The sequence below is a fragment of the Halichondria panicea genome, chromosome 3, assembly GCF_963675165.1.
Source record: "Halichondria panicea chromosome 3, odHalPani1.1, whole genome shotgun sequence".
Classification (NCBI taxonomy): Eukaryota; Metazoa; Porifera; class Demospongiae; order Suberitida; family Halichondriidae; genus Halichondria; species Halichondria panicea.
The window spans coordinates 6,862,718-6,886,554 of NC_087379.1; the positions used below are offsets into that span (position 1 = coordinate 6,862,718).

At 42.0% G+C, this 23,837-nt stretch overlaps 3 protein-coding genes and 1 long non-coding RNA gene across 9 annotated transcripts; 2 read left to right on the plus strand and 2 right to left on the minus strand.

Annotated features, from left to right (window-relative positions):
- Window positions 1–57: 57 nt before the first annotated feature.
- On the minus strand, window positions 58–10,782 carry LOC135333979 (synaptonemal complex protein 1-like). 2 transcript variants are annotated; one of them, XM_064529014.1, is made up of 8 exons: window positions 10,495–10,782; window positions 9,646–9,720; window positions 2,671–2,720; window positions 2,555–2,596; window positions 2,135–2,261; window positions 1,658–1,746; window positions 823–1,596; window positions 58–261 (listed from the first exon to the last, which is right to left on the minus strand). In XM_064529014.1, the coding sequence occupies exons 1-8, from the start codon at window positions 10,682–10,684 to the stop codon at window positions 148–150; spliced, it is 1,461 nt and encodes a 486-aa protein (XP_064385084.1). In that variant the 5' UTR covers window positions 10,685–10,782; the 3' UTR covers window positions 58–147. The 2 variants fall into 2 exon arrangements, with proteins under 2 accessions (XP_064385084.1, XP_064385083.1); XM_064529013.1 differs by lacking the exons at window positions 9,646–9,720; window positions 10,495–10,782 and adding exons at window positions 2,942–3,016; window positions 3,805–4,107.
- Window positions 4,124–8,681, plus strand: LOC135334007 (uncharacterized). Of its 5 annotated transcripts, none has more exons than XR_010394168.1 (6): window positions 4,124–4,262; window positions 4,582–4,696; window positions 4,838–4,980; window positions 5,186–5,316; window positions 7,765–8,014; window positions 8,462–8,681. It is a non-coding gene; the product is annotated as an uncharacterized LOC135334007 (long non-coding RNA). The 5 variants fall into 5 exon arrangements; XR_010394169.1 differs by having other exon boundaries at window positions 7,765–7,884; window positions 7,977–8,681; XR_010394167.1 differs by lacking the exon at window positions 5,186–5,316 and having other exon boundaries at window positions 7,765–7,884; window positions 7,977–8,014.
- Window positions 10,778–21,928, plus strand: LOC135333971 (chloride channel protein 2-like). The gene is made up of 21 exons (XM_064529005.1): window positions 10,778–10,941; window positions 11,307–11,421; window positions 11,719–11,847; window positions 12,029–12,157; window positions 12,418–12,503; window positions 12,593–12,640; window positions 12,780–12,857; window positions 12,920–12,998; window positions 13,409–13,619; window positions 14,204–14,305; window positions 17,456–17,708; window positions 17,901–17,970; window positions 18,801–18,997; window positions 19,361–19,470; window positions 19,767–19,900; window positions 20,141–20,280; window positions 20,530–20,593; window positions 20,778–20,830; window positions 20,931–20,966; window positions 21,214–21,408; window positions 21,628–21,928. The coding sequence occupies exons 1-21, from the start codon at window positions 10,897–10,899 to the stop codon at window positions 21,748–21,750; spliced, it is 2,397 nt and encodes a 798-aa protein (XP_064385075.1). The 5' UTR covers window positions 10,778–10,896; the 3' UTR covers window positions 21,751–21,928.
- Window positions 21,823–23,823, minus strand: LOC135333990 (signal recognition particle receptor subunit beta-like). Its single transcript, XM_064529024.1, has 5 exons — window positions 23,634–23,823; window positions 23,311–23,405; window positions 22,801–22,958; window positions 22,387–22,578; window positions 21,823–22,191 (listed from the first exon to the last, which is right to left on the minus strand). Exons 1-5 carry the CDS (start codon window positions 23,728–23,730, stop codon window positions 21,969–21,971), a joined length of 765 nt encoding a protein of 254 aa, XP_064385094.1. The 5' UTR covers window positions 23,731–23,823; the 3' UTR covers window positions 21,823–21,968.
- Between the last annotated feature and the right edge of the window lie 14 nt (window positions 23,824–23,837).

A 23,837-nucleotide genomic window follows, 5' to 3' on the forward strand; every position in this document is an offset into this window, starting at 1 on the left:
GTCAATATAAAAAGTCATAACACCATTAATACCCATTCCTATTTTAGAGGAAAATGATTATCATCAAAATAAATTTTATGTACATGTTTATTTTACACATAGCCAACCACATACATTTATAGCTACAAGAGTCATCTCTACACATAGCTACCTAACTTCACGATGTTGTCTGGGTAGTCTTTTACCAGGTTGAATCTGCCTTTCTCTCCACTCCTTCTTGAAATGCTGCTGGTCCTTTCTTAACGCTTCATGGCCGTCAGGCTGCAGTGAGAGGAATACAACCAATGAAATGAACTAAACCCCTCCCCCTCCGTTTAATCAATGGTTTGGGGACTCTTTTCAGCTTTGATTTTATGAAAGCGGAAAAAATTAATTGTCTATAAGGTTTACACATATACTTGGGATAAGCCAATTTCGGCCAGTCCAAGGCCAAAAAACAAATTATGACGCCTTATCATTTGAAAGGCTTTTTCTAAGCTTTATAAAAAAAACTGTGACTCTTTGATCAATGGTACCAAAGTTATGGCTGTTGAAAAATGTACAGCTACAATACCCCCCCTCCCGTTCAATGGTTTAGGAACTCTTTCAGCTATCACAACTTGAATTCCGTGGATACAATGATTTTCTAAAAGCTCATATACCTTTCAAATGATATCATCAAAGTTCATATTTGGGCACTTGCAATCTGTTCTATTTGGGAGATACCAAATTTTATCTTACAAAATAAATGCTCTGCTGTTCTAAACAGCTAACAGAGTACCTTACAGATCACACTAGCTGCTACTGTACATGTAAGTAATGCATGCCCCGGCCATCACTCACATCGTCCATGATATCAGTATCCCCTCCATTGGGCACGTCCGGTCCTGCCTCTCTGACCACCACTGGATCAGGCAATGGATTACCAAACTTCTTTCGAGCCTCCATTCCACCATCGTTGAACTCACCGCCGTCTTCTCTATCATTGAAATCAGCTTCTCTTTCATCATTGAAATCGTTAAACTCTCGCTTGACACGCTGATAGTCTTGTGGGTTTTGAGGATCTTGTTCGTCTCCATCATCACCACCGTCAGCACCACCCTCCGTATCTCCGTCTTCTTTTACGTCAAGATTTTCCTGTTTCTTTTCGACAACTAGATCTTCGACTATCGCTTCATCGGGGCTGTCTGGTTTTGGAGGGGGAGGGTTTTGATTGGCTGCGTCTTTGTTTAACTTATCTTCTTGTGCGGGTATGATGATCTTTTTCTTTGTAGGGAGACGCGATTCTACACCAGTGTTTTTGGTGAGCATTTGGAAAACTTGCTGTTCTTGTTCGGACAAAACGTGGCCACTATCCAGCTTTTGTTTCAATTCTGCAAGAGTCTTCTGCTTTTTATCGTTCACGATATCAATGTCTTTGAAACCTTGTTGCCGCAACGGTACGCCATTCCTCTGAGGAGGTTGGGCTTGTTTCTGCTGTGACATTTGCTGCTGTTGCTTTAGTGTATTCGATTCCAATTGAAGTCGTTCGATTTCAAACTGCTTGTTGTAATTGTCAGCTTCTAATGAAGTCACTTTTGACTGGCATGTTTCGTAAGCACTTTGTGAAATCGTTAACTGTACGAAGAAGAATTATAGTAAGTGTATTTCAGCTACTGCATTTTTAGGAGGGACTTACTTGGCCCTGGCATTCGTTGAGTTTTTCGCCTGCACTAAACACATCTGCCTGTGCTGACAACAGCTGTGTCCTTGTGCTTTCCAGATCACCTGTGTAGATTAAGGGACACTTTGAACTAACCATCATTCAATTATACCACCATTGTTGTGACCACACGACATGCACACATGTACTACAAAGTGTCTACCGTAAAGCGGGTTATTTTAGTGTGGTGGAAATATTTTGTAAATTGTAGAGTACGTAACATACGAAAATTAAAACTACATGTACATGTACGTCTACCGCAGTAGGTTCAACGTTACTATCCCGAGCTGTATGAATATTTAAAATACGTAAATGGGTAGTTCATACGAAAATTTGCACCAACAAAAATTACCCGCTATACGGTAGATCCTATGCGTCTTATGGTATACACGTATATTTATACAGAATGCAATTAGCTAATAATTATGGTGAAAATTAATATTAGCCACTGACTTTTGCATTTCTGGCTTCCCTCATTGTCCTTGGCAGAGATCAGTCTCAGTTGGTCGAGCTCGTTGCTCAGCCTCTCTTGTTCAGTAGCCCCCTCCAACTTAGCCTCCTCCAGTCGAACGTTCTCACTCTGAGAGACAAGATGAAGCATGTTAGAGGAGATCCTATAATATTATCGTACGTATATAGTACTAGAATGTTTTGCTGCGATTAACATATGTACTTACTACAATCACAAAACCTAATCTGGTTACGGTTGGGAGAGTGAGGCACTGGTAATGAGTTAAAAGAACGCAACAGTAAGACCAAATTTTCAGCTGATTTGGCTCATTCGCAAAGTTTTTCAACAGCAAAATATTCTAGTATGGTACTGACGGAGGAAGACACACAGAGATATTATTTTAACAATGTGGCAGCACAAACCTTTAATCTGTCTCGATCACTCTCCACACTTTGAACTTTAGACTATAGCAAAAAAAGAGAAGTTTTTGTTAAAAAGAGTACATGCAGCACGATGAATTGCATCATGGCTACTGTACCTTCATTTCAGCCATTTCTGATACACATCTCTTAACCTGCTCGTCTTTCCCTGCATTACAAACAGCGTGTACAGAACATGGTCAGACACTTCATTACAATAGCATTCATCGTGTTCACAACATGCCCCTAGCTCTCAACCTCAGTGGCCATTAGTAGGAATAAGAGCTAGCTGCTAGTCGAAGTAAAGACAGTACTGGTAAGCAAAGTAAACTGAGGTCAGTAGGGTTTCCAACAGTCAGTGACACATACTGTATTATTAGCAGCACTCACTGGTTATTTCTAGCTCTTTCGATTTCTGTACTTTCTCTAGTTCGTGTTTTGTCTCTGCTGCTCTGTGTACAGTACCTGTGTGTGTGTGTTGGAATGGAAGTGGAGGAATTAGACTCAGTCAATCATGGAACAGAGACACTACAGCTTGAGGGATCAGTTAATCATGAAACAGAGACACTACAGCGTGAGGGATCAGTTAATCATGGAACAGAAACACTACAGCTTGAGGGAGAAGCGGTGATAGTATTGGACGAACTGGATACAGACATAGACGACCATACTGGTAAGAGAGAACAAAACGGAATAGATACTGAGACACTAGAACACTGTGAAGATGGAATGGAGTTCAGACCCAATGGAATGAGAATGAAAATAGTTGGAGACACACATAGTAACAAAACAGAGACAGAGGATGGAATGGAATCAGGACAAGTGGATCGTGAGACTACACTAGACCTAGGAGAGGAGGACAACGATGACAGTACTCACACAATCAAATTAGAGGGAGACAAGGAGGCAACAAATAATGAGGATACAATCACCGAAGTGGTGAGATCAACAACATTTCGAGGGTATAAACTTTTGTGAAAAGACCGTTAGAATGGTTTTCGCGGAAAAGAGGCCTTTTTGCACGCATGCGATACTAAATTCGTGGTACTGTAAATGCTAAACAACGAACATTTATACCCTCGAAATAATATATCCGCTACATGTACACGGTACATTCACTGTTCACTCATACTGAATACTGTCATAATTATGTGTATGTGGCCGTGTTTATAATAAATTGACGTCAGACAATCAACCCCAAAATGTGTGCACTGATGTATTAAAGCATGCGCTATTAAACAATAGGAACGTACGTTTCAGTTCTTCAGTGAGCTTATTGAACTTGTCTAGCAGGTCACGATTATCCAGTTCAGCTACAACCAGCTTGTCCTCAATCAGCTTGGCACCAGATCTCATGGATGTCATCAGATATACGACTAGTAGGAGCACACCCAGTACCACTGCTATCCTCAGCCATTGCTTGTTCCTTAGAGGTCCCCCCATAACACACAGCAAGCTTGTACTCCTCTCAGAGCTGGAAAACTATAGCAAGCAAGCAGCTCAAACTTTGATAACTCTTTTTAAGCTTTTGATCTTTGACCTTTATGGACCACCCATTTTATATTTAGAGCCCTCCAGCTTCTGAACTTTAGACTAGGGCCGGCCAAGCATAGCAACAAAGATATAGACTGGTACATAGTGTGAGAAAGCCAAGCTTCTGTTCGCGATGGAATCACAGTCAACAACTCAGCTAGAATATGAGAAGACCTTGGTATGATGAGTGGACCCTATCATATCATGTACTGTACCAATCACCAATCTCTACATGGATTGGTGATCTAATGTGCATGTGGATCACAAGGGCTTGCGTATCAATAATTTGTAAACCTATGTAACCTCCACTATCCTTTGCAACTACAAGTGAACCATTTTGTTCAACTGCACGCGCGCCACATGTAGTAACATCAGCCACGCCCCCTAGTACAATTGAGCACCCAACCATAACTAATGTTGCATTAATGTTGTATGACTCACGCACACACCTCACACACACACACACACACACACACACACACACACACCACACACAGATGTACGGTCAGTACTCGCAGCTCCAGGAGTTTGCTAAGGACTATGCAAGCAGAACCAAGATACCCAAACCACTCGGAATCGAAGAAACAAGGCGTAGGAAAAGCAGGAAATGGAGTGAGTGAGAGAGTGGGGTATGAGGAAATAATTAACCCGAGGTGCGCATGGACAGCAGGGGTAAAGTGATTGGTGTGCCTGTTAGTTTATGTGTGTCTGATGAGAGACTTTCATGGACTGCTGATATACTTAAACTTGTAGGTGATCCTCGGAAAGGCGATAAAACAGTGTTTTCCTCGATCTGATCGTCGTCTATTCTCTATAGACATGTTAACCTCAATTCGTGTGAAAGAGAGAACAAGTGAACTGTCATGACTTGTGCCCATTATGCCAACGCGCACGAGGTGAGTGCAACCCACCAGAATTCACTAAGACTATCTAGTTAACAAACATTTTCCAAGGATGCCCCTGGGTTCATTTTCCAAAGTGAAATTTTATTATGTATTGCAATGCAAAGGTACCCTTTGTTGAGCGAAAGGTATTTTTTGGGGTGTTATTTCAGAAGATGTATACGATATTAGTTTAACAGCCTTCTCATATGAACCATAGAAGCATACTACCGGCTGAACCACTTCTGGAATACCTGTGAATGGTGCCCAAGAATACGTCATCCTTTTGAACCACTTCTGGAATATCTGTGAATGGTGCCCAAGAATACGTCATCCTTTAACAGTTCGATAGTACGCTCTTCCATGTTCACAACAAGCTCAATATTATAAGGATTGAACCTCCGTGCTGCCATCCTAATGTAGCCCTGAGGTGCCAATTTATGACAGTTAAACCCCACTAGAGTATAGCTACATGGCAAACGTGTAGTAGGTAATTATTAAACAGCTACTAATTTTAGCAAATTTTAGTGAATTTGTAATTAACGCTAAATTAAGTTTGCGCGCTAATAACAAAACGCAGTTAAAAAATGATTGTTTTCTAAATAATAGTTAGACACTGTTTTGGAAGTGTCTATGGGACTTAGAAGCCCAAAGGCGCTTGTTTAGTATCCCGAGTATAGCGAGGGTACTACGAGTGGCTGAGGGCTTCTAAATCACATGGACACCTCTAAAACAGTGTCTAACTCATTTAGATACTAGCACGCATGCGCAAACCTTGCCCTCGAGGCTTGACTACCTTGACAACAGAATACTAGGCATACTAAGTAAGTTGCAGGTATACTAAGTCCCATAGTATACCTGCTCTGAGGCACTTTTCCTATGTACTTCCATGCGGTACCAATGAATATATACCGTATAGCGCGAAATTTTCGAGGGGCTTAATTTTCGTGGATTTTGTGGGTTAGCAATCCTACACGAAAATTAAGTCCACGAAAATCGTTCTTTACCTGCTATAACGTGCAAGATTTAAAGGCGTGGCTTCCGGTAAGCAGTCATTCCGCGAACATTGTGCAACGAAATGGCTTTTAGAGGCTAATCCACGAAATATAAGTGCCTCGAAAATTTCGCGCTATACGGTACTTGGAGTAGCATGCAGCTACAGTGCTGCATCCTTACATGTAGCAACATATTTTTTGACAAAGTAGCTTACTATGTGTGGGCATGATGCATGGAGACTGATATAATAGTGGTAACTTACCTCAAACCACAGCTTACAATCAGCACTTTCTTTAGCGAATCTAGTCTGGCGGCCACGTGGATGTACGGTGGGAGGGGGCGGAGAGATCTGATTAGGTCATTTCAAAACTTGGTGTATGTACATGTATGAGGAATGAAATGATAACATCTCAGAAAAAATTGCGGGTTTGTACAATATGGCTTCTGAGATTGAAAATGCAGAAATTCCCCACTTTTAGAAACTGACTGCTGTTAGTTAAACTGTAGCCTCGATTCCAGGCCGCTCTCAGTTGAGATAGTGAGAGGGGCTGGGATCGAGGCTAGTTAAACTGTAACTTTCTAACCATTAATATTCAAGACTAAGAATGTATATCATCTTGTTGCCTAAGAATTTCCACATCATTTGGCATGCTGTATGGCAAAACGCTGCATTCTCTTGAAGTGTGACAAGTTTGATTCTGGGATTCCAATGGGATCATGAGATATGTAGTGTGAAGTGGGCAATATTTGTGGTTTTAGAGAATCATCATCAAAGGACACTAGCAATACCTAAAATATATCAAGTGAAGCTGTACAACATACCAAATGATGCGGAATTTCTTAGGCAACAAGATGATGTGCATTTTTTAGTCTTGAATATTAATGGTTAGAAAGTTACAGTTTAACTAACAGCAAGCAGTCAGTTTCTAAAAGTGGATAATTTCTGCAACTCAATCTCAGAAGCCATAATTATTGTTTGCAAACCTAAACAATTTTCAGAGATGTCATACCATTCCTCATACATACACCGAGTTTCATGCAATTCTGAAGAGGTCACGTTTTAAATTTCCTTGAATTGATATGGAATGACCCATATACATTGCATGATTATTTCCAAAAACTGCTTAGAATTAAATATTCTACACAGTCATTATAGGAGAGGAGCAAACAGAAGTCTATGATGAATGATGTAGCAAACTGCATTTCCTGTCAACCAAATGTGTTTCAGAGAAATAGTTGTGTATCTACATGGTAGCATTGTAGTGTTTTTCGTGACTTACCAGGACCTCGTGAAAAGAAGAAGAAATTGTATTCTGTCTCAAGATCTCACACGTAGGATTCATTGAATGTGCGTGCGCAGAAAAAGGGTTGTATCCGCAATAAGTTAAAGTTCGCAATGGCTGCTGCATTCTGGTAGTTAGCTTTGCAGCTCTTTTCTGACTCTTGTAGCTAACAAACAGCTAATGCTTTAGTTCAAAACTAACCCATAAGTTGAAACTCTGTGCGAACATGCAGATGATGCTACGAAAGATTCTGAAGAGACTGCAACAGCCTTCATCGTAAATAAAATCTGAAGAACAAAGCTTTAGTTTGCAAATCCACGAATCAAAATGCAAGAGAAAGTGGCTAGTATTTCGAAGTTTTTGTCGCATATTGCCGTTGAGCAGTTACGGCAATATACAGAACCCCCACACACACACACAACCAGCTTTACCGTATCTCTCATGAGTCATGTCGTTATACGCCTCGAGGCATAAATACCCTCTCACACACACTCTCCCCCATGCACACACACACACACAGGCTCAACTGTACAATTTGTGACTTGTGTGTTCGCTATCTGGCCCCTAATGATCTATTGAGAGATATGACTGCCTAAAAATACCAAACTGGAAATGCTTCGAGCTTCATAGGAAGAACATGGTAGGGTTTTATTTGTGTTACACACACACAAAACTGACAGACACATGCACCATGCAATCACTCTATACCCCTGCTACATACACCACTCACAGAGTGGAGGGGAGAGACAAAGTCAAAGCCAAGAAGAAAGGTGTTCACGATACAGTGCATTCACCCACTTGTGTTTTTTGTGTTGCTTGGTTTATTTATCAACATGTATCAGTTGAAATAATAATTATCATGGCTTTTATTGTAGTATCTACCATAACACTGGACAGACACATGGAACCTCTGATTAGATATAGTAGCTTCCTATAAACCTCAAATATGTGACTGCATTGTGCATTATTATATTTCAGTGTGGAAATACAGACTGTTCATGCCAGCATGTATGTAATTGTTTGCCTCAAGCTATAGTTTCGTGCCTTTAATTAAGTGTATGCCAGAATTGCATGTATTCTGATATAGCCGACAAAAGGGTGTGGTGGGGTATTGGGTCTAGAAGGCAACTGGACGATAGGAACAACTTATCAATACCATGTTTGGTGCAAAGCCCATTATGTGATGTACGTATATTTATTCTGCTTCTATAATTTAGATACTGGCCGGTGATGGCTCATATCTGGAGACACTAGCTGAGGAGTGAATGGAACCCATGCCTGTCTCATCAATCAGCCACATCCTGAACTAATTTTGCCCCAATCTGTATTACGTAAAACGTTTATAACATACGTTAATAGCTAGTGTAAGTAAATATTGATGTGTATTTATGCTATACAGCACAAGCAGACATTTTAATAGTATTTTGTTTGTCAAGAGCAAGTTGAGAAATTAGTTGTAATTATAAAGAAATTTGATGAAAATTACTTGTGAACATGACATTAAATAATAGTCCTCCAATTCCTAAATTGTTGCCATGGTTACTCTCATTGAGGTAGTCAGCAGATTTACTTATAGCGTTCTTAATGAGAGATTTTTGATCCTTGGTGAAATGGTCAAACCATCTTTGTGTTCCTGCATGGGTAACGAGAATGCACACATAATAATAGTACACTCAACACATAGTACAACCAGTATTCTTCGGGCCAACTACATACCTGGTACCGCCAAGGGCTTATAAAGAGAAAAGGGCATGCAACTCATGCACGTAGGTACTCACATCTGATCAGAGGCGGGATATACTATACCAACACTGGCGGTTCTACATCTAAAAATAGCATTTCGCCTTTCAAAGAGATACTAACTAAAATGCATCCTTCAGTTTTGTAATCGACCCTCAAAGATAGCTACCAAAATAGCAAGTTTTCGGAGGAATCACAAAGGATAGCCCACGCTTTTTTTCAATAAAATAAAACTTACCTTTTGAATGTTGTAAAATCTTCGTTTAGTTTTCCTTGCCAACTCTTTACCATTGTACGAGAACTTGAAGAAATCAAGCATATTGGTAACCGTAGCCACAACACCCATCTCAGGTCTTCGTATCTATGGGAACATGTAGCTATGGTTACAGGGTTGCGCCAGTATGTATTTCAGTCATTTTGAATATACAGCTGCTCATCTTTCCCTGCATTACAAATAGCGTGTACAGAACATGGTCAGACACTTTATTACAATAACATTCATCGTGTTCACAACATGCCGCTAGCTCTCAACCTCAGTGGCCATTAGTAGGAATAAGAGCTAGCTGCTAGTCGAGGTAAAGACAGTACTGGTAAGCAAAGTAAACTGAGGTCAGTAGGGTTTCCAACAGTCAGTGACACATACTGTATTAGCAGCACTCACTGGTTATTTCTAGCTCTTTCGATTTCTGTACTTTCTCTAGTTCGTGTTTCGTCTCTGCTGCTCTGTGTACAGTACCTGTGTGTGTGTGTTGGAATGGAAGTGGAGGAATTAGACTCAGTCAATCATGGAACAGAGACACTACAGCTTGAGGGATCAGTTGATCATGGAACAGAGATACTACAGCGTGAGGGATCAGTTAATCATGAAACAGAGACACTCCAGCGTGAGGGAGAAGTTGTGATAGTATTGGACGAATTGGATACAGACATAGACGACTATACTGGTAAGAGAGAACAAAACAGAATAGATACTGAGACACTAGAACACTGTGAAGATGGAATGGAGTTCAGACCCAATGGAATTAGAATGAAAATAGTTGGAGACACACATAGTAACAAAACAGAGACAGAAGATGGAATGGAATCAGGACAAGTGGATCGTGAGACTACACTAGACCTAGGAGAGGAGGACGACGATGACAGTACTCACACAATCAAATTAGAGGGAGACAAGGAGGCAACAAATAATGAGGATAAAATCACCAAAGTGGTGAGATCAACAACATTTCGAGGGTATAAACTTTTGTGAAAAGACCGTTAGAATGGTTTTCGCGGAATAGAGGCCTTTTTGCACGCATGCGATACTAAATTCGTGGTAAATGCTAAACAACGAACATTTATACCCTCGAAATATGCCCGCTACATATATATGGTACATTCACTCATACTTAATACTGTCCTTATTATGTGTATGTGGCCGTGTTTATAATAAATTGATGTCTGACAACCAACCCCCAAAATGTGTGAACTGATGTATTAAAGCATGCGCTATTAAACAATAGGAACGTACGTTTCAGTTCTTCAGTGAGCTTATTGAACTTGTCTAGCAGGTCACGATTCTCCAGTTCAGCTACAACCAGCTTGTCCTCAATCAGCTTGGCACCAGATCTCATTGATGTCATCAGATATACGACTAGTAGGAGCACACCCAGTACCACTGCTATCCTAAGCCATTGCTTGTTCCTTAGAGGTCCCCCCATAACACACAGCAAGCTTGTACTCCTCTCAGAGCTGGAAAACTATAGCATGCAAACAAGCAGCTCGAACTTTGATAACCCTTTTGATCTTTGACCTTTATGGACTTAGGCTACTAGGGGACTCCCCTCCTGAACTTTAACTAGGGCCAAGCATAGCAACAAAGATTAGACTCTGATCTGGTACATGGTGTGAGAAAGCCAAGCTTCTGTTCGCGATGGAATCACAGTCAACAACTCAGCTAGAATATGAGAAGACCTTGGTATGATGAGTGTTTCCTATCATAATTATCATACAGTACTGTACCAATCACCAATCTAGTGTAGATCATGGGGCCAGGAACTTGCGTATTAATATAAGTAAACCCTACTTGTGTATGTAACCTCTACTATCCTTTGCATCTACAAGTGAACCATTTCGTTCATCTGCACGCGTGCTACATGTAGTAACATCAGCCACGCCCCCTAGTACAACTGAGCACCCAACCATAACGTTGCATTAATGTTGTATGACTCACACACACACACACACACACACCTCACACACACCTCACACACACACACACACACACACACACACACACACACACACACACACACACACACACACACACACACACACACACAGATGTACGGTCAGTACTCGCAGCTCCAGGAGTTTGCTAAGGACTATGCAAGCAGAACCAAGATACCCAAACCCCTCGGAATAGAAGAAACAAGGCGTAGGAAAAGCAGGAAATGGAGTGAGTGAGAGATGGTGGGGTATGAGTAAGGTGTCGTTTATTAAGTAAAGGTGTTATTTCTACAACTATAATTTTATAAGCTAAGGCAGTTTTATGTACAAGTACTTGCTTATATCTACAGCTATTTATATGTATAGAGATGACTGTCCGTTGTATTGTAGTTGTGTGTACACTGCTATTGCCCCTCCCCTCCAGGAGCGTGGAAGTATCTTGTGTTGTAATGTACTTGTAATTGTGTAGAAACTTCCTCTGGTATTTGGTGAATGAACAGCCTGAATAGTATTTTTGCCCCCCCAGGAGCATGGAAGTACCTTGAGGCTAACATCCTGCCCTACATCATTGATTGGGTGTTCATCTTTGTCCTGGGCATACTCATGGCTGGGCTCAGTTTTGGACTGGACTACATTATCTCCAAGATCCTCACAGGTGGGCGGTACCTGCACTCTGACCTCTCTCTGTACTATAGGCTGGTGGGGTGACCTAATAGCTTAATTTTACCCTAGTGAGTTTTCATTGCGTACATGCATAGGGAGAAAAAAATCACGTAGGTTCATTGAAGTGTGTAATTCCTCATGATAGCACAGCTGTCAGTACTGTATCTCCGCAGCTCAACATATCCTCAGCCTCCAGCTGGTGGAGTCTCCCTTCGTACAGTACTTGTTCTGGGTGTCCTTCTCTCTTGTCTTCATCCTCTTCTCTGTCAGTGTGGTGCAAGCCATCTCCACTCACGCCATTGGTGAGTGAGTGCCTATGTACAAGTGTACTCTATACAAACTGTTAGGGTTACCAATGTTACAGTATAATTTTTATGCAATGTTTGTAATCAAAATGCCGTAAGAGCTAGCTACCTATGTTTTTGGATTGGCTTGTGTCAGCTGTCAGTATTGGGCTTGGAAATGCATTACATTTGTAGCTACTTCAAACTGAACTTACTGTAGATTTATACAAATGTATGTACATCATAAATATTATATCCGTGGCGATTTGTGTCTACAGGTTCTGGTATTCCTGAAATGAAGACCATCTTGCGAGGCATTCGTATCCCAGGATACCTCAATATTAAAACTTTCATCTCCAAATCTGTGAGTCCACACACGTACAGTCATGTGACTATACACACGTATCATGTGACTATAATTATATACATGTATCATGTACATATCATGTGCAGATTGGCCTGACTGCTGCTGTGGGAGCTGGTCTACCCATTGGCAAAGAGGTGAGATGCTCCTGGGATATATACATGTACCAATGCCCTCACTGGCACTTGTACTATTTTTTTCCCTTCCCTGTATGCTCTGTATAAAAATACGTACAATTGCATGGTTTCAATGCTGCTCCGTGATCTCGACACACAGGGTCCGTTTGTTCACCTTGCTTGCATCATTGCCAACCTCATGAACAAAATCATCACTACCGTCAATACTGTGTTCTCGGTGAGTGAGTCTGCGTCAGTCAGTCGTAAATGAACCTTACACTTTGAACTCTACCCCCTCAGAATGAGGCCCATAATAACGAGCTGTTGGCAGCTGCATGTGCTGTGGGTGTGTCCTGTAATTTTGCAGCTCCAATCGGTGGTAAGTGCTAGTACAAGGCCATGGGTTCATTTTATAATTAATAGCTGTATTGATCGTACTTTGACCTGCAAATGCCTGTAGAGGGAGGTGGTCTTTGGACACCTACATGTACATGTACATGTTTACACTCATGATTGCATGTTACCAGTTTGTTTGAGATGAAGCATGCTATCTTTGTGTTCGTATACATGGATATATTTGTGTGTGCATGTAGTGTAGAGGTATTGTTTTCATTGGGAAGCTATTGCACACACGCACACACACACACACACACACACACCCACACACACACACACACACACACACACACACACACACACACACACACACACGCACACACACACACACACACACCCACACACACACACACACACACACCCACACACACACACACACACACACACACACAGGGGTACTGTTCAGTATAGAGGTAACGTCGACCTACTTTGCCGTGAGGAACTACTGGAGAGGATTCTTTGGGGCGGTGTGTGGTGCATTCCTGTTCCGACTGGCGGGGGTGGTGTTTGGGGATGAAGTCACCATCACAGCACTCTTCAAGACCTCCTTCCAACCTGACTTCCCTTTTGACCTCCTCGAGCTTGTATCATTTGCCGGGATAGGGTACGTTCTGTGAGATGTTGGTATTATCCAGGGGGGCCTTGAAATGTCCCAGTAAGCCTTGCACTCATCCGACATGATAGTCAATCTCTTGGCCTACATACGTAGTAATGTACACACAGTGTACACTGTTGCCGTGTCTGGTTAAGTTATCTACATGTATGCATGTGTATAAGACAGTGGGCCACTAGAACCTATAGTAAAGTGTCACTAAATAATCTCTTATAATTACGAGACTATGTACATGTATATGAAGCAAGAGTCTCCAGACCTAATCCCAGCTCTCCTTGATCTTGCTCTCGAGAGAGAGAGAGAGAGAGAGAGAGAGAGAGAGAGAGAGAGAGAGATTAGTGGTCGAACCGTATCGAACACCTATAGAACACTCTCACCAAGTATTTGCTTGCGCTGAGGTGTAGTTTGAAGACGTTCGGAGGGGTCGAACCACACCGAACACCTGTAGAACACCCCTACAACATGAATTCATAATGTGCAAATTATTATAGAGGTTATATATAATTGTTTGAATGGGTTTTAATTCGTTCATGTGCTATTACAGTATTGACCTTTGCCCTTGTACCAATGCTCAGGATTGTGTCCGGACTGATTGGAGCTCTGTTTGTGTGGTACCATCGTAACTATGTGTTGCTGAGGAGAAAGTTGCGGAAGTACACCACCCTCCTAGACAAACAGTGAGTGCAGGGAACATGTACTGTATGCCTGGGGGCAGCTCATATTCATCTGTAGTACCCAGGTTCCTATAGAGTTATAGTGACTGTTGCTTAAAACCCTTTGTTATTACATGTATATGTATTATGTATATATATACAGTGCATCCAGTCTAGAGTTTAGATTATCAACAGCTAAGGTCCACAAATTACACACAGTCAGCTTCCATAAATTGTATAACTTTTGATTGAAAAAATTGTCCAGAAACACTCTACTTACGGAGTTAATTGATATTTGTTTACAGTTTTCACCGAATGTTTTTGAATATGTAGTAGCTTATTTATTCACCTACACAATGGTATCAGCACTTAGACAATCATAGTATCTAGTATAATTATTCTCTTGGGGAACTCCTCCAAAACCTTATTGATGTCGGTTTAAACCCGATTTACTCCCATGTGTTTCTTGCACGTGACAGACCAAAGTATTAATAACTATATACACTGTAACAGTTAATGAGTTAAAGCCATGGACAGCTAAGAATGGATAAGTTTATCAAGGTACTCTTTTCTGTTTTTGCTCAATTTGCGATTAAACAATAATGTCAATTTTCAATTATTTTGGTGATCATGCTGCATTGATCACACACATTATCAGGAGTCTTTGACGTCCTAACCTGAGGCCAAATATACCCGTGGTAATGTATGATTGATTGTTGGTGTTATAATTATTACGTCATGCATGTTGTCATATTCCAATTGTACATACACTTTTATATCACGGGACAGTGTATGCATGCGATATAATTATAATTATAACAACGTGAATGAATGTACTGTGTACTACGATAGCGTGTGTGCAATGATATAACAGCATAAATGTACTATGAATCATTATGGCAGCGTGTATTATAACAACATGAATGTATGACATAGGCCATTATCAAGAGCACATGTATGCTGTGGGAAGCTATACAGTACCACATTCCAGTGGTTGTTGCTTTTATAAAAGGCAAAACAAAATAAATTTAATACTCCAGTTTTTGAAATTTTGCTAAGAATGGATAAGTTTGTCTGCATAGTGCTCTTTTCATTTCTGCTCAATTTTGTGCTTGTTGAAACCATCAAAATGGAGAATGCTCGTCCTCGAAGGTCAGCTAGCTGGGATGAGCACATACGTCATCCTCGAGCTAGTGATGGCGTGTGCAATTTGGAGTGGTCTGCAACACGTTCTGACTGTAACTCTGCAACGTACACACTGTACGATACGCTAGGAAGGCGTCACTCTAACCTGCTGGCAGCAGCTGAAAACCAAGGCACTTGTGGTAATTGCTGGGCGTTCGCAGCTGCACATGCATACAGTGACTTCCGTAGTCTCCTTGCCAACAGGAAATCAACTCTTCTTTCTGCCGTCTATCTCACAAAATGTGCAGCTGGACCACAGGCCAACAATGGAGATCCGAACGGTTGTTGTGGTGACCAGCACGGCCGAGCCATGAAGTATTTCGCAGATGAGGGTGGTGTATCAAATGAATGTACCGGTATGGAGCGTAGTCGGTTGTTGAGGAATTATGATCGAGATTCTAAAGCTAGAAATCCTTTGACTTGTCCGGCGTCTTGCCACAATAATCAGCCATACGTGACGGAAGTGTACCAATTGGCAAATTATGATTTTAACTGTGACGGAGTTTCTAGCGAGGAATTGAAACGCATGTTGCATGAGTCAGGCCCGGTGGCTGCATCAATGGCGTATGATCCAAGATTGCCTACTTACAAATGTGGTATATATTGCGCAAGTAAGCAAGAATCATCATCGAGACATGCCGTGGAAATTGTCGATTATGGAATTTCTCGAGTTGGCACTCCTTTCTGGGTAGTCAAGAACAGCTGGGGCTCAACATGGGGGGAAAATGGCTACTTCCGTATCAGAATGGGTGATCTGAAGATCGGACAAAGTAATTATCCAATATCCATTCCTCTCCGACCAGGGATGACGCCCACGCACGGAACTGTGACTGCTTCCGACCTCAGGACTGAGTTGCGTACATGCAGTTCCAGGCAAATGAACGATCCGAACAATAGCGTTCTTCTTGAAAGTGTCGCTACATATGGCCTCGAGGAATTGATTGATAGGAATGTTTTTTTCTGTCCTGATAATACCACGGCAACGGATGCGACGCTAGTCTCTGTGAACAGTGGCTCACTGCAGGTTGTAGCCGGCTCTATCGCTGATGTTACTGTTCGATCGAATGTTAACGGTTGTGGGGAAAACTTCACTGATGCGACTGTACTTCTGCAGGTGATGATCGATCTCAACAATACGTTCACTCTGTTGGAGTACTCGATATCTTTTAGCAGTGACATTATTGTGAAAAGCAGCCTATTTCTTGTCATACTCACATGTATGGTAGCTGTGCTGCTTCAGCTGATTGTGTAGCTATGCCCTTAGGACATGTAGTATATTGGAGACATTGTACATGTATAGCAAAGAACAAACTAAATACTTTTTGTGATTAGGTTTATTTTATAGGTGACAGGCTCTGGGAAAAGGGACATATTAGAGCAGGCTATGATTTAAATACCCGAGATGATAGAGCAGAGAATTGCCTACGCATTGATATGCTTAGTTTGCACATACCTCTTTTCATGCCTGAGTTATGCGCGTTGGAAACTCAAAGTTTTGAAATAGTGATATTGAGAAACGCCCACTTAAAGATGCTAAATTGGGAAAAGTAAGGTAATGGTGGCTGCTTAGACAAAGCGCTTTGGTGCAACGCGTTGGATTCAGAGCATCAGATTTTACAGAGAGGTAGTAGAAAGACTGTAGACAACTATAAGCCAAGAAAAATTATTATGAGATTATACACTGTAGTCTATATATCTGGCTATTGCTCAATACCAATATCTGCTCCAATATGTCCTTTTCCCAGAGCCTAGTATAATTAATTATCAGCTAGATGTGGTGTGTGTGTTGTTTTCTGACACACTGACAGTTTTCATGTTACCATAATGTCAACCATCTAGTACATTGTATACAACATTCTTATCTCTGGGGATAAATGCATTCTTATCTCTGGGATACGTGCACTTTTAGTTTACATTGGTCATTTACCCCCAAAACTGCCCCATGATCTTTACTAATAAAACTGCTCTCCCCCCCCCACACACACACAGTGTGTTCATTGCTCCTATCATTGTGACATTCCTGTTTGCCTCTCTAACATTCCGGCCTGGGCTGGGACAGTTCATGGCGGGGGAGCTGACTCAGCAGGAGTCTATCGGTCAGCTGTTCTCAAACAAGACCTGGATCCTCCTCCCCTTCACTGAAGCTAACGAACTACCATTGGACTCGGAGGATTACCAGATAGTGAAACAGTGGGGCTCTCCCAGCATCTGGGTCTCTCTCTCACTGTTCATTGTGTTCAGGGTGAGCACGACTGTCATACATGTACATGTATTCTATTTACATGTATGATGTGTTCCCTATGTCTATTCCAAATTAATATTCAGCTACTATTTTGAACGTTCCTAGGTCGAGTTAACTCTAATGCTCTAACCGCTACACTTTCTTTGTACATGTGTGCTGACTTGGTAAATTGGGTTTATCTTGATCTTGCAGCTGCTGTTCACAGCATTTGCTGTTGCCCTCCCCATTCCCAGTGGAGTCTTCTTCCCAGTGTTCATTGTGGGTAAGTGTGTACAACCTTACTCTAGTCTGATAGCACATGACCGCTGCGAAGCCTAGTGACAGTAATGCTACTACGATACCTCCATGTGTCTACATTGTTATTTGAGCACATGATGCCATATAATTATAATTATTTCGGTGAGCTAGTGAAATTCTATGAAAGACCTCTGGCATATCAGTTATCCCCCAACTAATTTGGAGAAAATCTGCAATTATAGGTACTGCACGTACCCACACTTTATGGCTTCAGTTGAAATAAAGGCACACAGTAGAACCTCCATTATCCGGCCCTCCATTATCCGGAACCTCGATTATCCGGCTTGGCAGTTTTCTTTTTATCAGATTAGAAAATGGGCGTGTCCCTCAAATGCGCATGCGCGGTACAGTTGTTACCATGGAGACATGCCTGCTTATCTTCTGCGCATGCGCAGACAACCATGTGGCACTGCTAATTATCAATAAAGTGGGTGGATCAAGGCGTGGTTTATCTATTCGATTATCCGGCATATTCACTTATCCGGCCTGCTTCTAGAACCAAGGTGTCCAGATAATCGAGGTTCTACTGTACTGAAATACAAGAGGAGAACGTGGAAGCCATCGTGTGAACAACAATAGATCCTGTTACAGATAATTATGGACTATTACTCACCGGAATGAAAGCACCGCTCAATGTTCGCGGTTTTCGCTGATTTAAGCATGTACCGCAAACATTTAATATTGGCAGCTATTCTGCGAAAACCTTTCTAACAGTCATTCCGCAAAGTTTATACGTTCGAAATATACCCGCTATACGGTACGTAGCTCTCTCACTACCTCCCCCCTACAATGCAGGTGCTGCACTGGGCCGAATGTTTGGAGAGGCCATGGCATTGGGGTTTCCTGATGGTATTAACGGTAACCCTATATCCCCCGGGGGCTATGCCGTAGTGGGAGCGGCCTCGCTGGCTGGCTCGGTAACACACACCATCTCCACCTCCGTGATAGTGTTTGAGCTGACGGGACAGATCACTCACATCCTGCCCGTCATGGTGAGTGCACACACGCTTGTTGTTTTTGTTCGGTTGTACTTGCAAAACTATAGTAATTTTTGGGCATTTTCGTAGATTTTCACTAGCTAGTACTAGCTCTAGGTGTTAAAAATCTTTTAATTTGTTGTTGCAAGTGTACCATCCGAATGGACTCCTGCTAAGCTTCCAGAAAATCAGAAAATCTGGATCAATTATTATAGTTTACAGAGCCAACTCTGAAACCCAGCAGCACTGCAATCAACAGACTAGCTCTGTATGGTTTTACAACTTACATGCTAGATACTTGAAAAAATACAATGACTAATTGATAACAGGTAGCATGTCATGATATGACTCTCAGCCCCCCTCTCTCCCCCCTTGTAGATAGCGGTACTGATAGCCAACCTTGTGTCCGGGCTCCTCCAGCCATCAGTGTATGACAGCATCATCGTCCTTAAGGGACTCTCTTATCTACCAGATCTCAAGCCAAGTCGGTAAGTAAATGGGGTCAGTGGTTGGTTCATGTAGGTTGGTTGGTTGGTTGGTATTAGGATTGGCAGAGCATTTTTGTGGCTTTTTAGCAATGTTTATAGCAGAATAGTTGTAGCAATACCGAGTGCATCTTATTATATAGGAGAGGGGCTGCCACACTTTTTTTACATATTTTTCACGTACTGTACATGCATGTATACATAATGTTTAAATTTGTATGTACTTACATGTACTACAATATAGCGTTTCCAGCCAGTTACAGTGTAACAAAATTGTAACTGTTGTGTGTGGTGCACAGGTTCTACAAGCTGTGTGCTGCAGACATCATGATGCCAGACATTCGCTTCCTCTCCTATCGCTCTACTTTCAGGGAGGTCAAGTTCCTCCTGCAGACCTCGCACGATGCTTCGTACCCTCTCGTGGACGCACCAGGTGACCACTCCCTTAGCATCTTGCCAAATTGAAAGAAGCCACCTCTTCGAAAATTCTTCAAAATTCAGACATGCAGTGTGTGCCCAGATTTTCAAAGTGGTGGTCAATCCTCTCCACACATAATTTGGCCTTTTTATAGTTATGTGGTAAATTAGGCCTAAGAGGTGGTTATTTTTTGTCGATAACAGCTCTAGATTATCGATTATACGTGTACATGTACATACATATATAATCTCACAGATTCTCGCATTCTGATTGGTTCGGTGTCTCGGCACACTCTGTGGCAGCGTCTGGAGGAGCACATGGCCGGTGTCAAGAAGCACGCTCAAACAATCAGAGACCAAGCACAGCTCAAGAGTGACACAGAATCAGAGGAACAGGTGAGGGGGCGGTGAATGTACCTATATGTGAGGGAGCAGTAAGGGGGATATGTACACGTGTGTATAGCCTCAAGGAACGCTACATGTCAGTCACTAGCCAAAGTTTCTCCTGTCCTGTAAAGTGTTGGTACCTTATGTCCAACCGTGTGTGACTAATATTACATGCTTGATTTTTTGTGTAGGTAAAAGCTTAGCTTGCACTGATATTGCTGATGTTTTTAGCAAACATCGTTTCTTTCCACAATGCAGAAACCTAAGAGGACCCTCACACCCACTAAACTGGGGGACAGCTTCTCCCGGAGAATGTCCAGTGGTGCGTCTGTAGTCTTGTGTGTTGTGTTAGGGTTGGGTGGAAGTGTTTACTGGCTGTGGTAGGTTGTAGTGTATATGTTGCCTGCCCTAGACGTTACTGTGATCATAGTGATGAGTTAGGGACTGTACCACTAGCCAGTGTTTACTGAGCAGATGTACTGAGTGTGTGTGTGTATTCTCTGCAGTGCCTCACTCTCTGGCAAAGCTGTTTGGTTCTCAGGATGAGGTGGACACTCCGGTAAATAATCTAATAGTACAGTACATGTTGAAGAATTTGTATCATTATGTGAACTTTCCAACTCTCTCTTTCACTTTTTTACTGTTTTCTTTGATTGTAGGAGATAACTGTCCCACAAGATGGGCCGTCGGAAGAGGTGCGTGTGTGTGTGTGGGCGTGTGTGGGTGGGTGTGCCTAAACTTTGTATCTTTAAGGGCACAATACACCAGGCAACTTTCAGGCAATTCAATGAATTACCTGAAAGTTGCCTGGTGTATGGTACCCTTTTAGGGGTGGCCATGAAGAGGGACTCCAAATGTACACATACATGTACACATACATGTAGACATAACTGTACACTGTAGAGCAAGTTGCTTGGATTGAGTGCATACATATTCATGCAGGCTCTTGATGAACTTCGTGAGGAGCTGCTCTCCAAGGAGATAGACGTCAACACGATGATGCTTGACCCCGCCCCCTTCCAACTGGTCGAGCGGACGTCCTTGTACAAAGTCCACAGTCTCTTCTCCATCCTCGCACTCACACACGCCTACGTCACTAGCATTGGTAGATTAGTGGGCGTGGTCACCATCACCGATGTGAGTGCAGTATTTATAGTTGTAACTCATAGCTAACGTAGATATTTTTATGTGAATTTTGAGTGTCAATGGTTTATTTGTTTTCTGGTAGCAGCTATCATAATTAGGGTAAGTGTTAAATGCACTAACTCCACACACACCCACACACACACACATACACACACACACACACACACACACACACACACACACACACACACACACACCCGTATCATACAGCTGACAAACGCTATCCAAGGCAAGAAGAGAAAAGTACGACCTCCAGTGTTGAGACTGTTACCAACAGCTGCTGAAGACCAGGACACAGAAGTTCGTTACCACGTCAACGATACTCAAGCATAGCATCATATTAACTATAGCAGCTGTTTTTGTAACACTCGATGTGTATAATCACCCGAGGACATGTGTCTCATATATCTTTTTGTGTGTTTTATAATTAATGTTTGTTTTACAAATTGAATCTCTGTAACAAAAATGATCGTGTATAATTATAACTGATAAGATTATCGATAATATTCAACGGAGTCAGTTATGTACGTACTCTAGAGCTACTTGTTCTGCTAAGAGAGTTTTGCGAGCCAGTCTTGGACCTCTTCAATTTCCCCGGTGCAGCTGCTCTCCTCTCCCTTCCCACGAGCACTGCAGTCCACAAACACGAGAGGCAAAGAGAGATCCTTGAACTCAAAGTCTTTGTTCTTCTTGCCAAACATCACAGGGGCTTGGTTCTTTGGGCCACCATCGATGGACTCCAGCTTAGCAGCACGGGTCGTCCTTAGAGCAGTACTGTGTGTGTGTGTGTGTGTGTGTGTGTGTGTGTGAGGTGTGGTGTATTTGTGTGGAATCGAGGGGTGGGGTAAATGTCAGTGTGTGGGACTACAGCATTATTTAAGAAGCTCGTAAATGTGCAATGCGTACAAGTACCTAGCCATTAGCTAGTACCACAATAATTATATTAAAACACATGCAGTGATGTTGTACATTTCAGCCTCGAGCCGTTTCTTAATGTAGTCCTGGCCAGACACCAGTGCCAGGTCTTGTTTGTTGCAGACTACCAAGATGGCTAGCTTCCTCTTGTGAGTCACTTTGTCTGAGAGGAGGTCAAAGATGAGCTCAGCAACTGAGCGAGTCTCTTGGGGGAAGTTGAAGCTGTCTACCACCAAGACGATAGCCCTGTGTGTACAAGGGAAGAGCAGCCAGCAATAAAAAATCAATAAACCACATGCTCTAGGTGCATGGTGCATGGTGCAATGTATGCAGGAACACACACACACTGTCAAGCAAACATAATTATTATTATACAAAACATCGTTCCTAAGCATACAAACACATGCAAGAGTAAACGGTGTCTATAGTTTGTGTACAACACACTGAGAGATGGTGGCTACAGCTCACTTGAGTGTGTCTTTGTACTTGGTGAAGATGCTCTCTCTGATCCTCTCATTACCTGGCACGTCCACCAGAGTGAGTGGCTTGTCTTCTCCGGGGAGGCTGTACTGACAGCTGTTCTCCTTGATAGAGTTCTGTGTCCTCATGAAATCACTGCCGTTCAACTACACGTGACGTGAGAGGGTCATTATCAATCAATTGATAACACAGCCTAAAATATCACAACCACATTAAATATGAAAACCACAATTTCTATAATATTATAAAAATTATACATGACGTGTGCATGTATGTAGGGAACACTGTTGGCCCTATAAGATGCGGAGGTGATACTAAGGAGGTTAAAAGCAATAGTGTGAGAATTGTACAGACTATACTGAGTAGTCTCAATGGAGAGGCAATCTCTTCGTGCAAGCGGTTAGACTGTACAATGTAAATGTTGCAGTGGAATTGGAATGGACATTGGCTAAGTATTGAAAGGACAGACGGAATGGAATTGTCTGTACAGTGGCTTACTCTGAGGTAGAGAAGTGTTTTGCCAGAGTCACTGAGTCCCAGGAGACATACTGTACGACCTTTTGACCTCCCACTAATGCACAGCCACACAAGCACTGCAATGAAAAGATAACCAATAATTATATAATATGAAAGGAGAATATTTTAATAATTATATCAAAGGCTGATCGATGTGTACGTACGATCAATAACTAGTAAATGATATAGCGACCCATGGACTGACTGTGAATAATAACAGTATGATTAGCTTCATTCCCTGGCCAAGTAACTGTCTGAGGAACAATGCTATCAGTATGCAAGTGCACACACAACGTAATACTTACAGACAACTCCTAGAAGCATGCCCACACCCAACACAATAAGTATCTCAGTTTCATGGCCAGCCAATCCAGTGGATAGTAAAAGATCCCTGAGCGCCATTACTAGATTTAGCTGTCGTCTTTGTTCCTTGTCTTAGTTGATAAGGTTCCTTTCTTGAAGGTTCCTCACTTTCTTCTTCCATGTGGTATGGATCGTGCGCGAGGAAC